This window comes from Carettochelys insculpta, chromosome 30, assembly GCF_033958435.1.
Source record: "Carettochelys insculpta isolate YL-2023 chromosome 30, ASM3395843v1, whole genome shotgun sequence".
In the NCBI taxonomy this organism is placed as follows: Eukaryota; Metazoa; Chordata; order Testudines; family Carettochelyidae; genus Carettochelys; species Carettochelys insculpta.
This window is the reverse complement of record NC_134166.1, coordinates 12,639,675-12,655,262: the sequence shown is the minus strand read 5'-3', so window position 1 is coordinate 12,655,262 and position 15,588 is coordinate 12,639,675. Positions and strand designations below refer to the sequence as shown.

Below are 15,588 nucleotides of genomic sequence, written 5' to 3'. Positions count from 1 at the left end.
AGGTCCTGTGATGATATTACTGATGTAGATATGTGAGCAGAGTTGGCAGCAAGGTTTGCTTCAGGGAGTGGTTCCAGGTTTAGAGTTACTGTGTTGTGGTCTATAGTTGCGGTTGAGAATTTGTTTAAGGTTGGCAGGCTGTCTGTAGGCAGGGACGAGCCTGCCTTCTAAGGTCTGTGAGAATCTATAAGGTGCCAGAGGACTTCTTGTTGTTCTTGAAGATACAGACTAACATGGCTCCCTCTGTGATGCTTTGGAAGAGCTGTTCTGTAATTCATTATACTAATGGAGACGTCTTTCTCTTCAATCTTTGACGCAGATGAGGCTAAGGGTGTTTCCTCAAACCAATCACCCTTGTAGGTAGGATTTAGGCGTGCCTTCCCCTGATCAAATCAGTGCTTTGTCTTTGATTCAAACATAGACTTGAGGAAAAGGGATTTGTCTTCCTTGAGTGTCACTCCTTGACTCCCCAAGAGCACAGGGATGACAGGTGGTCCTGCTCTGGTTCCCCAAAAACAGAGCTGGTGGGTAACAGAGGTGCTGAAGTGCTACAGTCATGGAGGGCAGATAGCACTTGAGATCCATTAACTGCTATTTTAATAAGCTGGTTATGGGGGTTTCGCTCTCCTCTGTTATTGGAACAACACACAAGGAGGGGAACAAGGGGAGGAGAGGTGGGTTCAGTCCAGCTCATGGACATTTTCTCATGTGGGCTGAGTTTTAGTTCCCCTTTGCCCAACAGATCAGACTTTTCATGGAACAGGCCCCTGAGGAAGACTGGAACTGGACAAAAGTGGAGGATGGAGCTGAGACGGGGAGACTGTCTCTCCATTGACATCAGACCATTAATGTATATATTCCCCAGTCCCCCACTCCATGTAGGGCACTGCTGTTATCGCCTGGCACAGGCAGGGAGGTCAAGGCACAGAGATGCTGCTGGCTAATGGGAGTATGTGGAAGGACAGAGACTCAAGCCTGGCATGCCTAAGCACCACACATGTGAGACCATCTGTCCTCTGCAAGACACCCATGACCAATGATTCTGTTGATCTCTTTCCCTGAAGGAAAAGCAGTGATTCCATCAGTGTTTCCATCACCACAAGTGCCATGAAGCTGCTGATCATCGTGATGCTGGTTGCTGGGGCAGGAGCAGGTAGGAAAAGAAATCAAGCAAGAAACCAAAGTTGGGTGGGATAAGAGAGTTCTGCGGTTTCACCGCAGGCCCTTCCAGGGGTATCACAGAGACATTGCTGAGTCAGCTTGTTGCTCAGGAATTGCAAAGCTCCAGCTGTCACACTACAGATTGCACAGGTTGCAGAAGATAATTAGCATATTCATATCTCATCTCTGGCTGCATTTATTGCCTGTGGATGAGGCAATGGTTTCACAATCTGTTTTCGTCTGGAAGCAGAACACAAGGAAACAATTTGGGTATCTCCCATCCAACAAAATACTGAGGGAAGAAAAATCTGTCTGACCTCAAAAAGTCAATGTCAAATGTATCACTTTTATGGAGCATCATGTCCAATAAAATGTTAACTCTACACAGAAAAACATGCAAACAGACATTATTAAAAATATCACAAAGTTTCAAGCAACTTACCAGGAACAGTTTGGTTAGGGAGAAGCTGGTGCACCATGGGAGTCCCCCTGGTTGTGAGGAATCATGGGGATTGTGAGTTGATGGTGGATACCACTTCTTTTTGATGTGTTTTGAAAGAATTTACGTCAATGGCTGTGTCTACACTACCAAGTTCTTTTGAAAGGTTTTTTGAAAGAATGGGGCTCTTTCAAAATACCCCATGGAGTGTCTACACATAAAAAGCGTTCTTTCGAAAGCAAATCGAAAGAACGCGGTGCTCTTTTAGAAATCACTCTTCCTTTCCCATTTCAGGAAGCACTCCCCCTTTGGAAAGCTTCTTTTGAAAGAAAACCTGTCTGGACACTCCACGGGGCCCTTCTTTTGAAAGAATGATGTTCATTTTTGATCCCTGGCCCATTCTTTCAAAAGAGCAGAGGCTATATGTACGTTCTCTTTAGAAAGAGCAGATCACGCTTTGATCCTCTTCTTTGTGTGTGGACGCACTCTTTCCAAAGAAGCTCTTTCAGAAGAGATCTTCCAGAAGAGCTTATTTCGAAAGATCTCTATAGCGTAGACGTAGCTACAATCAATATAATTCTGCCCACTTTTTCAACTTTGACAAAATGTCTTTTTCTAATGGAAAAACATTCCATCTGAAAAAGTGAGACAGTTTTAATTATTTGTATCATGGGAAAGCCTAAGAAAGTCCAGTCACTGGTCACCTCCCTGCTCTCCCACATATGTGTAAATTGTGATTTTCAGAGGTTTGTAATTTGACCTAATAGAGGTGAATTTTCATGCAAACAGCAAAAGGCACCTCTCTGAATCTCTTACAAAATTTCAAGTCCCAGCTGTCAAGGGTTCAGAGCAGTCACTCGCAATGAGGGCTTTGCAGGGGGTCAGTGAAAAAAAGAAAAGATAAATAAAAATGATCATGGAAAGCAAGTTTTAAATTACTCGCAAAGATGCGATCGATTATTGTTTGTTAATTAAATATCTTCCAATGATGTAATTAATTGCTGTCTGAAAAAATCGATGTTGTGGTGTCCTTTTCTATTGAATGAAGCACACATAGCCGCTAGAACTGGATTTGATGGGTGTCCGCGAATGGCTTCGGGGGTGGTAATTGGGGGTCCACACTAGTGAAAAGGTTGGGAATCACTGCCTTTGAGTATTTCAAAAAATGAATGGGAAACCACTGGAACCGTGTCAAAAGAAAGGGGCGTCCTGGGTCATCCTGTCCAGTCCCTGCTTCCATGGGCAACTCAGCTGTATACGGGCTTGTCTACACTTGCCCCCAGCTTCAGGGCAACAGGAGATGAAGTGCTGCGGTGAATACACAGCACTTCATTAGGCTAATTCTGCCCCCGGTGGCAACTTCGAAGTGCCCGTGGCTACATGCATGCCGGCACTTTGAAGTTTGACACTTTGAAGTTGCCACGGGGGAGAATTAGCCTATTGAAGTGCTGCATGTTCACCGCAGCACTTCTTTAGTAATCTCCGTGGCCCTGATTACCACGCCCCCTTCGAACTTGGGGCAAGGGTAGACCCAGCCTATATGTATCAAAGTCCATCTTCAAAATAATGAGGATTTTTGCCACCATCACACACGTTCCCCATGCCCCTGACCCATTCCACAACTTCTTTCCTATGGTGGTCATAACTTTCTGCTAATCCTCAGCCCCAGTTTATCCCTGCTGCTTCTCCCCATTTCTTCCTCCTTAGTGTCCCCCCAAAGAAACCTCCTGCCCTGCTGCATTTAGAAAAAACAGTCGGTTCCTGTCTTGGCTGTCCTCTCAGGTTAAACCAGTCAAGCTCTTTCCATCTCCTCTTGTGCCATCAGCCCTTTGTTTCCTTGACCACCCTGGTGCCCCCCTCTACCACTGTCCCAGTTGCATTTCTTCCCTCTGGCATATGCGTGACCAGAATTGGTTTCCCCGGTGCCAATAATACATCCCTAATCCTACTGGAGAGACCTCACTTGGCACAACCTCAGCTTGCCTTGTGCCTTTGCATGGCCACACGTGAGCGGCGACGCATAGTCATTCTGCTGCTGGCCAGTCCATACAGACGTAACTGGTGTTCACCCCAGTCCTTTCCTGCGTGAGCTTGATGCGTGCCTCTCTCCATTGTAGGCTTAGCCTCAGGGGAACAGGGAAACCGAGTTGTTGGAGGGAAGTCCTGCCTCTTCAGCTCACGGCCCTACCAAGCAGTTCTCCTGAGGAACGGCCGCAACTACTGTGGTGGAAGCCTGATACACCCGAAGTGGGTGCTAACAGCTGCGCACTGCTCCAGACGGATTGGGTAAGTCAGCATGGGGGTCGAGGGAAAGACGGAGATGTAATGGAATAATCAACACCCCCATTACTATCTTCTCCCTTGGTGTCCCCCATCCATGCCCACATCTCCCTCTGCCCCCGCAGCCCCAGCCACATCCACCTCTATTATTTGCCAGCCCTCAGGTCACTTTTCTGGATGTTTTCTGCACCCTCTGCAGTTTTCCAGCAACCTTTGGCACATGTGCTTCGGCACACCTGCATTGATCTGCCCAGTGGAAACTGGCCCCGCACTTGCTGGCATCAGCCCTTGTAACATCCCCATGACAGCTCCTTTGCAGGTTTTCTGGGAGATGAAGGAATGGACTGGAGCCCTGGGAGCAGTTTCCCTTGACTCCAGCTCATGATTTTAGTAATCACTGTGGGGGAGGGGAGGTCTGTGGCCCACTGCAAGTTTCAAGTCATCTGTGAGACCCATTCACTGAAATCAGGAGTCCTGACTCACAGTGCCTCCCTCCCTGCAAGGCTAAAGCCCAAATATGCCCACCCAGCACCAAGGAATGCACAATGAGCACTTCAGCCCTGCAGTGAATGTGTGGTGTTCCGGAGTAAGGGAGTGCCTATAACAAAGCTCTTTAGGCTGCCTTCCTAGAGCTCTGTAATTACTGCAGGTCTTTCCCCTTCTTCTTTTGTCTTAATTCTCTCATTGTTTTAAGACAAAGGAAAGGTCCTTTCTTGTCGTTGGCAAAAATCGTTAAATCAGATAAATGACATGTTAAATATCGCCATGTCCCATGTTGCCATTTTCAAAACATGGCCATTGTTCCATTCAAGACCATTTTTTCTTTCAAGTTCCCTGTTAGTCTTTGTTGAGAAAAGTTTCCTGATAACTGAAACAGGCTATTCTTCCCCAATTTTTTGCACTTCTCACTCCTGTCACAGGCAGGTTAAACTTGGTATGAGCAGACCTCAGTGACGTGGGTGTCAAAGTAGGGTGAGGAGATTACAATTGTGAAAAACTGGGACAATGTTTTTTAGGGGATCAGATAGATACAGCAAAATATGGGACAGTCCCAATACTATTGGGTTGTCTCATCAGCCTACCCAAAAACCAAGTAAAAAGAATAAATTACTTGGGGTGAAAACTGCAGCTTTGACAACACGGAAATATCCCACATATTCAGGATGAAGTCACCAAACTGGTTATTTCAGTTGTGTAAAAACAGGTGCAAGAAACCATAGTGTAACCCTTCTGCTGGAAGGAACTGGCAGCAACCAGGGCCGGGTTCAACATCTAGGGGTTCCTTTTCATCCATCTCACACAGAAGCGGCTCAAGCCCCCACCCAGCAGCCTGGGAACATCACACACCCCTGGGCGCCTTGGAGAGGCAATGCTTCCCCACTCGCACGCACAGAGTCTGAGTGTAGAAAAGGACTTTTAATAAAAAAGGCAGAAAAGACAATTAGCATAAGCTTGGGAAAATTATCACACTCAGAGTTCATTACCAGTTCTCAAGTAACTGTCCCAGCTCAAATGCATTGAGCAATGTCCTTGGCCTCTCAGGCTCACCAGTCCAATACTGTAGACAGCCAATCCACACGCCCAACTTTCTCCGCACCCCCCAATTCAAATGCCTCACTTACAACTTGGTCCAGTCCCTGCGGGCACTGGCACCTCACGCTGATGCATTCCCTCACGGAACCTGAGACAATGCCACCTTTGTGCCAGTCCGGCGTTCCGCTTGCTCCTACCAGCCGTCCGCTGGTCACGCTGTCCACCAGTCTTGCTGTCCATTGCTGTGGGTCTGGCCCGAGGCAAAACCCTGTGATTTCAGCTCTTGGTGGCCTCAGCTGCCATCTTGTGATTTCAGCTTTTGGTATCCACCAAAGTGGAGTCTCATGAAAATGCTAGTATCCAGCTCTATCTTTTAACAGGTGGAGAGGGCCAGTCAAACCAGGCTTATAGCTATATGGCCAAGGCATAGGCAGGACCAAGGCACTCAGCTAGCTGGTTCAACCCGTATCCCTCCCCGTCTGCTTTACGATGCTTTAAACCAGGGAGCCCTGCTGACACACCTTTGCATTCTCATGCAAATAATCTCTGGGAAACGTATTCTTCCCAGCCTTCAGCAGCACTGAGTTCCTGCTGGCACATTCCTTACATCAGTGTCTGCAAGACTGTGGACAGAGACTATGCCGAAGGACAGGAATCTAACAAAGTAGCCTGTGTACCTGTGGAATGAGAACAAAGCAAGGTATCTGCAGGAATTTGGCTTGAAAATAACCAGACCAACCATGAAGTGCCTGATATCATGTGAAATAGAATACAGACAGGCTTGTATGTAAAGTAACCAATAACTGTATTACTTGTATTAGCAGCATGCCTTGTAACCACCTGTAATGCCTGACAGTGATTGGCTCTGTGGAGTCTAAGTACGTGCCAAGAAAAAGAAAAAAGAGAGCGAGAGAGAGATTGGACAAGATCGGAGTCAAGATGAGCTCTTAGAGAACTACTTTGTCAAGGTGTCAGAGGCTACCGCTGCATCAAAATACACATTATTGGCCCAGTTCTAGTTGAGTGTCCACTAAGACCTTTGCATAGCCTCCTGTTGAACCTCTTCCATTGTCCTCTCTCCATGCAGCTCGGTGCAGGTGCATTTGGGGGCCTATAATCTACGAGTGAAAGAATTTACACAACAAAGAAGAGAAATCCTCAATTACTTCATACACCCCAGATATAGCTTGCGCCACCATTTGGACTATGACTTCATGCTTCTGGAGCTAGATGAGCCCGTTCAACTCAATAGCAACGTGAACACGATCAAACTGGCCACCCGTTGTCCCACTCCGGGAAGACGATGCTCCGTGTCAGGATGGGGCACCACCACTTCCCCCATAAGTATGTTGGGGTATAGAGGGGAGGGTCGAGGTTGGGGAGGTGGAGGGCTCTTTCAGAAGGCCTTGAGAGTGGGCTTTCAAGGGTCTTTTGCTTCTCCGGGGGGAAACGCTTCAAACAAAATGAATTTTGGTGGAAAAAGAAGCTTCAAAATCAGCTAATTATCCCACTGATTTGGGGCGAATTCATTCATTTAATAAAAAAAATATAATTCTGAAAAGAAATTCAAAATCTCTGAGACACAATGGCTCGATTTTTTTCACCTATTTTAAATATTTCCTTTCAAAATGTCCTATCCTTTAGCTTTCCAAACCATATTTAAACATTACAGATGTCCTTCAATTCAAATTTAAATATTAAACAGTCACAGAGAGGTAGCCCTGTTAGTCTGTATCTTCACAAAACAAACAAGCAGTCATGTCGCACTTCAAAGACTATGAACATAGTTTTTGTGGGGCAGACCCACTTCTTCATCTCTGAATTAGTGCTCCACAAATATATAAGTTCTATCTCTCTGGTGTGTATTTGTTGTGCTAAGAAATGGGTCTGCCCCATGAAAGCTCATCACTTAATAAATTCGTAACAGAGAGATAGCCATGCTAGTCTATATACTATCAAAACAAAAAAAGCAGTCCAGTAGCACTTTAACGACTGACAAAATAATTTATTAGGTGATGAGGTTTCGCGAGATAGACCTACTTCAGGTCATAGCCATACCAGAACAGACTCAATATTTAAAGCACAGAGAACCAAAAATAAATAGTAGTAATAATAATAATAATAATAATAATAATAAAAATAATAATAAATCACTTAATAAATTATGTTGTTAGTCTTTAAAGTGCTACAGGAGTGCTTGTTTGTGATGTTAAATATTAAAATCCCACGTAAAATGCTAGCTCTGCTTGAAACATTGGCCATGAAATGAATAGTTTTTTCTTCTTCTTTTACGTTCATTATGAATTTCCTTTTTTGGAAAATGAATGGGGCAATCACCCATAGCTCCTTTGGAGTCAGTGTGGTCAGATCCCAGCTGGGGTCAATCAGCCAGAGCTCTGTTGGAGTCAATTACAGCCGATTTCGGCTGTGGTCAATTGGCCATAACTACATGGGTGTCAGTGGATCTATGCCAGTTTACAGCAGTTAAGAGTCTTACATGAATTTTTCTTCTCTTGCACCTTGTCCTTGAACTCTTCTTTTCCTGTCATGGTTCAGAAACACACCCAGACATCCTGCAGTGTGCAAATCTCTATATCACCAGCCAGGCCAAGTGTCTTCAAACTTATCCAGGCAAGATCACAAAGAGCATGTTCTGTGCTGGTGTGGAAAGGGGTGGCACAAGCTCGTGCAAGGTAAGAGAGTAACCTGGAGATGGGGGCAGGTTCTAATACTCTTGGTCCCCCACAACCTCCAAATCCTTCTCTCCCTGCAACTGAGGAGCAGTTGTCTCTCAGGCTCTTTCCCAGCCAGCCTTCATCCCTGCGCTGTATCCCCACTGCTCCCTGGTGGATGGTATGGGGAGGCTGTGTGTGTGTGTGTGTGTGTGTGTGTGTGTGTGTGTGTGTGTGTGTGTGTGTGTGTCCCTGCCACCTCCACCTACAGCATGGGCCAAGTTCTGTGTGTGTGTGTGTGTGTGTCCCTGTTGCCCCCTGCTGGTGGGGGATGGGTTTCTGCATGCTGGGGCATGGCTGTGTTTGCTGACATTGCATTGTCTCTACAGGGCGATTCAGGAGGCCCACTGGTCTGCCGGGGGAAGCTCCAGGGTGTGGTCTCCTGGGGAAAAGCCCACTGTGCTAAGCCAGGACAGCCCAGGGTCTTTGCCAATGTCTGCAAAGTCACCCAGTGGGTGAAGAACACGATAAGAAAAAGGGACTCTTGTTTGGACTGAGAGCTCAGAGCATCACCCCTGCACCAAAACCCACCAAACATGCACCCCAGCCAGCCTCTCCCCTCCTCTTGCTGCAGCACCCACTGTGTGCTCAGTCAGGTGCGGGGAGCTGGCCCAGGTGGGACTGGGATGGGGGAGCTGCAGCGTGGTCAGTCCAAAGCAACAATAGTTACCAGCCAAGAATGACATTAACCTGAGAGTTGGTTAAAAATGGGTGAGTCGTTTTAAACGCATGAATCCATGTGTAGATTATAAGGTTTGTTTAAAGATCAGATCAGCTTGAAATTCACAAGATTGAGTAAAAAAAAAGAAACCCTGAGACTGACTTAAATTACTTAAATTGGGGACAGTCATTTAACAGTCATGAATCAGTTTGAAATTCACAAGATTGGTTGAAAAAAAAAAAGTCAAGCGGTTGACTTTCAAATTCTTGAGATATGATTTAGACCCAGGGGGTCGGCTTGAAATCTGGAAGAGGGCTTTTGAAATTGTGAGATGGCTTTTCGAATCATGAGGTTGCCAGATGATGTGGTTTGCATTTAAAGATCATGAGACTAAACTAAAATTAAAAGACTTGTTCTAAAGCGCGATATGTAGTGCACAGATCTTTGAACGGGTCTTTTGCATTCATACAGCGGGTGCCAGTGGCTCTAACTGATCTGAAATCTGCAAGTCTGAGATCTGATGGAATTGAAGCATTCTCAGGCACTGATCCAGGAACATGGCTGCAGTGACACAGCTGTGGCACCTGTAGTGTAGACAACCTCTGGGAGTTCACATTCAGCTGATTTTCTACCACAATCCCCAAACCTTTCTGAGAGTCACTGTATGTCCAGACAGAGTCCCCCGTCCTCTAAGTCTGGTCGACTTTCTTTGTTCCTAGATGGATGAATTTACCTACAGCCATTAACATTTCCACGAATCTCAGCCTAAAACTGCAAGACCTGGCAATGTTGTGACTCAGGGTATGTCTATGCAGCAAAGTTATTTCAAAATAACAGCTGTTATTTTGAAATAACTTTCCTAACATCTACCCAATTCAACCACTATTTTGAAATATTTTTGAAATAGCAGTTGGCTAATTTCGAAATTGGTAAACCTTGTTTCGCTAGGAAGTGTGCCTATTTCTAAACCATTTTGTGAATTTGAGACTGATTCATGCCCATTAAACCACTCACCCCAATTTAAGTCAGTCTCAGGGTTTTTTTTTACTGTCTTGTAAATTTCAAGCTGATCTTGTGATTTTTAAGCCAATCTCATAATTTCCAGGCAGATTCATGCATTGTAAGTGCTTTAGTGTGGTTCTTTGGATGTTCACCTGATCCAGAATAAGTAACATGGGATGTACGATTATAAAACTCTGTTTTAACTTTGCCCCCAATAAAATCTCTCTGAAAATTAAAAACAAATGTTTCTTGTTGGCATAGTCATTTTGGGTCATTTAGTTTAGATTCTGATGTTACATTGAACAATGAAACATAGGCTAAGATCCAAGGAAGAACCTTCCTAGTGGAAGTGGAGTAGGTTACTTGGGACTGTGGTGAAATCCTCATTGCTGGAGGTAATTAAAAATAGGTTGGACACACATCTGTCAGGGATGGTCTAAACATAGTACCTGCTAACTCAGTGTGGGGAATGGACTTTGCTCAACGATCTTTCAATGTCTTTTCTATCCCTGCTTTGTTTGCAAGACCTGCTGGGTAGCAGACGAAGCAGTGGGCATTTGCCTATTGCAAACAACATGTTATTGTTGGGTTTCTCCCTTCCTGGCTACTTCTACACTAGTCCCTTCCTTTCGGAAGGGGCATGGTAACAAGCCACATTGGCAGATGTTAATGAGGCACTGCCATGAATATGCAGCGCCTCATTAGCACAATGCCGGCCGCCAGCGGTTCGAAAGTGCTGCTTTCAAATTGTGCGCCGCCCATATAGATGGGGAGCCTTTCAAAAGGACCCCCTGGATTTCAAAAGCCCCCTTTTCCTAAAACCAAATAGGAAGAAGGGGCGTTTGAAGTCTGGGGGGTCCTTTCAAAAGGCTCCCCCCATCTACACAGGCAGCATGCAATTCAAAAGCTGCACTTTCAAACCCCATGCATATTCATGGCAGTGCCTCATTAACATCTGCCTATGTGGCTCGTTTCAGAAGGGGCTAGTGTAGACATGGCCCCTTTGTTTAGCAATACTGTATGTATCTCTGTGTAAATTCATGTTAGGCTACTGTTATTAAACACGTGTTTGCAAGAAGGGAAGCAATGCCCCCTTACAGGCACCCAGCAGATAGGGTGAGATTGTCTCAGGTTACTGGGTTGGGCTTCAAGCCGGTTAGGTTGCATTATTGATGGAATCCCCTAGGAACTGAACTTGGCCCTTCTGGCAGTCACCTGCCATTCATAGAAAAGTTACACATGGGTCCCAACTGCAGCCGAGGGCCCCATTGGTACCCCTGCCAATCTTTGAAGTCCTTTTTGAGAGGATTGCCATGGATGTAACTGGGCCACTAGTGAAGTCCACACATCAGAGCATGCTAGTTGTGGTGGACTATGCTACCTGGTACCCAGAGACTGTGCCCCTGTGCAATACCCTGTCCAAAACAACGGCGAGGGAGCTAATCCAGATCTTCTCTAGGGTAGGGATACCCAAAGAAGTCCTAACAAATCAAGGGACGCTCTTCATGTCAAAACTAATGAAGGACTTATGTACCCTGCTCTGCATACATACCATGAGGGCATCAGTCTATCACCCCAGAACAACAGTCTCATCAAGCAGTTTAACGGGTCTGAAAGATATGATAAGGAAAGTGGTAAGCTGGGATGGCAAAGACTAGGACACTACTGCCATACCTCATGTTAGCTGTAAGGGAAGTCCCTCGAGCATCTACTGAGCTTTTGTACGGGCATAGCCTCTGGGGTATTCTGGACCTCGCCAAAGAGGCGTCGGAGGAGCAGCCCAACCCAGGGAGGAACATCATTGATCATGTGCTCCAGGTGAAGGACAGGATAGCCAGTCACCCCCACAGTGCAGGAACATTTACAGAAGGCGCAGGAGGCCCAACAGACTTACTACAGCCGTCAAGTGAGACCCCAGAAGTTCCAAGTGGAAGAACACATGATGGTGTTGGTGCCAAAGGCAGAGAATAAACTCTTGATCACTGTCATGTAGATGTAGCCTATATGTTCATGTTAAAATATGTTTCCAAAAATTTTAGGTGTCTCAAAAGATTTTATATCTTAGTAAAGTATTGATTTCGGTGGAGGTTCTCTTGACACTATTTCATCAAATAGAAGTAAAAGCGAAACTCGTTTGTTCAGCTCTCTGGTAGAAAAGGAAAGTTCTCTCTTCAGTGTGTGTGTGGGGGGTGGTGAGCAAGCTTTTGTACTGTGATAATAAAATTAAAATATGCATTTGAGATGGGGGGAGGATCTTTTGAAGAATTTTTTTAAAAACCTGTGTCCGAAGAGCTAACCATGTAAAGCTAAAGCTGAACATTCAGAGTGTGCATTTAAATATTCCTGCAAGGATTATTAGAGGTGTGATTTTATAGGATTCAGCCACAGACTAATAAAATATTTAAAGCAAATTTTAAACTAAGTTCCTTTAGGCATACTAATGCCCGACTGGTTATGTCAGTACATGCAAGGTTAGCACATGCTTGCCAAATGGTTTTAATTACTACTCATAGCCAGAGGCTGTGGGTGAAGCTTTCACTTGAGGAGGAAGTATTTCTCAGGACTGTCCCCTCCCCACTGCCTCCCTCTTCTCTTCCCTCCCTTCCCTGCACATCCCAGCTGCGTCTACACGTGCACGCTACTTCGAAGTAGCAGCACCAACTTCGACGTTAGGCGGCGAGACGTCGAAGTCGCTAACCTCATGAGGAGATAGGAATAGCGCCCTACTTCGACGTTCAACGTCGAAGTAGGGACCGTGTACACGATCCGCGTCCCGCAACGTCGAAATTGCTGGGTCCTCCATGGCGGCCATCAGCTGGGGGGTTGAGAGATGCTCTCTCTCCAGCCCCTGCGGGGCTTTATGGTCACCGTGGGCAGCAGCCCTTAGCCCAGGGCTTCTGGCTGCTTCTGCGGCAGCTGGGGATCCATGCTGCAGGCACAGGGTCTGCAACCAGTTGTCAGCTCTGTGTATCTTGTGTTGTTTAGTGCAACTGTGTCTGGGAGGGGCCCTTTAAGGGAGCGGCTGGCTGTTGAGTCCGCCCTATGACCCTGTCTGCAGCTGTGCCTGGCATCCCTATTTCGATGTGTGCTACTTTGACGTGTAGACGTTCCCTCGCTGCGCCTATTTCGATGTTGGGCTGAGCAACGTCGAAGTTGAACATCGATGTTGCCGGCCCTGGAGGACGTGTAGACGTTATTCATCGAAATAGACTATTTCGATGTCACCACATCGAAATAAGCTATTTCGATGTTGGCTGCACGTGTAGACGTAGCCCCCATGTCCTGGCTCACTGTGCACTTGTCCCGTTCCCACCAATTCCCTGAACCCAAGCGAATTATTTTTGAAACAAATCTCTCCCCTTTTCTTCAATTTCTTTCTCAGCAGAATCGAGCATGTTTCGTACCAGGTGCCAGACATGCAGAAGGCACCTAATTAAAAGTACTGAAGTTCATAGAATCCTAGGTCTGGAAGGGAACTCAGGAGGTCATCTAATCCATCCCACTGCTTCAAGCAGGATCAACCACAACTAAGTCATCACAGCTAGGGCTTTGTCAAGCCGGGACTTAAAAATACCAAGGGATGGAGAATCCACCACCTCTGTCAGTAACACATTCCAGTGCTTCACCATCCTGCTGAAGTAGTTTCTCCTAACTTCCAACCTACTCCTCTCCTGCTGTAACGTCAGACCATTGCTCCTTGTTCTGCTGTCTGTCACCACTGAGAGCAGTTTCTCTCCATCCTCTTTAGAGGTCCCCTTCAGGAAGTTGAAGGCTGCTATTAAATCACCCCTCAGTCTTCTCTTCTGTAAACTAAATAAGCCCAACTCTCTCAGCCTCTCCTCATAGGTCACATGCCCCAGCCCCTTAATCGTTTTTCTTGCCCTCCACTGAACCTGATCCAGCACATCCACATCCTTTTTATACCAGGGGGCCCAAAATTGGACTCAATATTCCAGATGAGGCCTCACCAGTGCTGAATAGAGGGGAACAACCACTTCTCTAGATCTGCTCACAATGCTTCTCCTAATGCACCCCAATATGCCATTAGCCTTCTTGGCTAGAAGGGCACCCAGTTTACTCATATCTAGCCTTGCATCCACCATAATCCCTAGGTCTCTTTCTGCTGTACTACTGCTTAGCCAGTCAGTCCCCAGCCTATAACAATGTCTGGGATTCTTCTATCCCAAGTGCAGGACTCTGCACTTCTCCTTATAGAACCATATCAGATTTCTTTTGGCCCAAGCCTCCAATTTATCCAGGTCACTCTGGGTCCTATCGCTACCCTCCAACACATCTACCTCTCCCCCTAGCTTACTGTCATCTCCAAACTTGCTGAGGATGCAATACAGTCCCTCATCCAGCTCAACTGTTGCAAACTGGCATAGATCCACTGACTCCCATGTAGGTATGGCCAATTCACCACAGCTGCAGTCTTCTGCCATTGACTCCAACAGAACTCTGGCTGATGGACCCCAGCTGGGATCTGGCCCCACTGACTCCAAAGGAGCTATGGGTGATTCCCACCAGCTGGGGACCAGGCCACATTCACTCTCCAAAAAACAAAATTTTTGGTTAACGTGAAAAAACACCATCAGCAAAACCCCCTTTTCTTTGCTAATGTTTCATCTAGATCTAGCATTGTATGGGACATTTTAATATTTCTCTTTGATCTGAAGGACTTCTGTGGTGTTTTAATATTGTTTTGAAAAGAGGGCATTCCAAAAGGAAATATTCCAAATCAATCAATCCATTGTGTCTCAGGGACTTCAAAAGGAGAGCTTTTTCAGAATATTTTTTCTGAAAATGATTCTGAGAATGAAATTGCCCCAAATTAGTGGGAAAATTAGGTGGTTCAAAGCTGCATTTTTCACCAACATTCATTTTGGTTTAAAGTTTCCCCAGGGAGAAGCCAAAGACCCTTGAATGTCCATGAACACGGGCTCCTGAAACACCCTTTACCGCCACCCTGAAGCTCAAATCCAACCTCACACGCTCTTCCCTATACCGCAACATACATTTGAGGGAACTGACGGTGCCTTATCCCAACACACGGCCTTGTATTCTAGGAGTGGGACAATAGGTAGCCAGTTTGATCATATTCACATAGTTGTTGAGTCAGGAGGGTTTATTCAATGACAGTAGCATGACATCATAATCAAAACAGCAGTGGAGGTTATGCTTGGGGTGTATGATGTGGTTGCAGATTTTTCATGTCTGCTCTGTGGGTTCTTTCACTCCTAGATCATCTTCCTCCAGAGGCACCTGCACTGAGCTGCACAGAGATGTCAATGGAAGAGGTTCCAATATTAAGGGCTTCATCTTATACCAGTAAATATCTGCCCCTCCCGCAAAAAAAAGGAGTCCTAGTTGCTCAGAGTTGTGATCTCTTTCTTGTCGCTGCAGTCTGCTCACACCAAGTTTAGCCTCCCTGTGGAAGGACTGCAAATGGCAACCAGTTGCATCTGAGACAGAGGGATTCAAGTTTTCCAGGGGTTTCAAAAATCAGGGAGAAGAATAGCTTCTTTCGGTCACTGTAGTGAGCCGCCATGGCCTCCCGCCAACTCAGAGGCAGAGGAGGCTGCGCAGAGGCCCTGGTGGGCAGCCCCAGAGCCAGAACACCAGTAGCCCACCCCTCAGAGGGCGGGGCCTAGAGCCAGAAGGGCCAAGGGCAGAGCTCGGGACCCATTAAAGCCTGGGCCTCCAGGCTGGGAGGGAGCGTCTGCGCGGGCTCCTGGACGCCAGGGGCAGAGAGCCCGCCGCCGCCCGGCCGGTCGGGAGGA

At 46.4% G+C, this 15,588-nt stretch overlaps 1 protein-coding gene across 1 annotated transcript; it reads left to right on the top strand.

Annotated features, from left to right (window-relative positions):
* The first annotated feature begins 1,107 nt into the window (after window positions 1-1,107).
* LOC142003960 (kallikrein-14-like) lies at window positions 1,108-8,642 on the top strand. The gene is made up of 5 exons (XM_074981354.1): window positions 1,108-1,153; window positions 3,724-3,886; window positions 6,501-6,757; window positions 7,970-8,106; window positions 8,475-8,642. The coding sequence occupies exons 1-5, from the start codon at window positions 1,108-1,110 to the stop codon at window positions 8,640-8,642; spliced, it is 771 nt and encodes a 256-aa protein (XP_074837455.1).
* Window positions 8,643-15,588: the final 6,946 nt, after the last annotated feature.

What these genes read in the sequence shown, in the direction of transcription:
- LOC142003960 (XM_074981354.1), top strand. Translation starts at nt 1,108, where the DNA reads ATGAAGCTGCTGATCATCGTGATGCTGGTTGCTGGGGCAGGAGCAG. An exon ending in CACTGCTCCAGACGGATTGG is followed by an intron (nt 3,887 to 6,500) that starts GTAAGTCAGCAT and finishes CTCTCCATGCAG; the next exon opens with CTCGGTGCAGGTGCATTTGG. An exon ending in GTGGCACAAGCTCGTGCAAG is followed by an intron (nt 8,107 to 8,474) that starts GTAAGAGAGTAA and finishes TTGTCTCTACAG; the next exon opens with GGCGATTCAGGAGGCCCACT.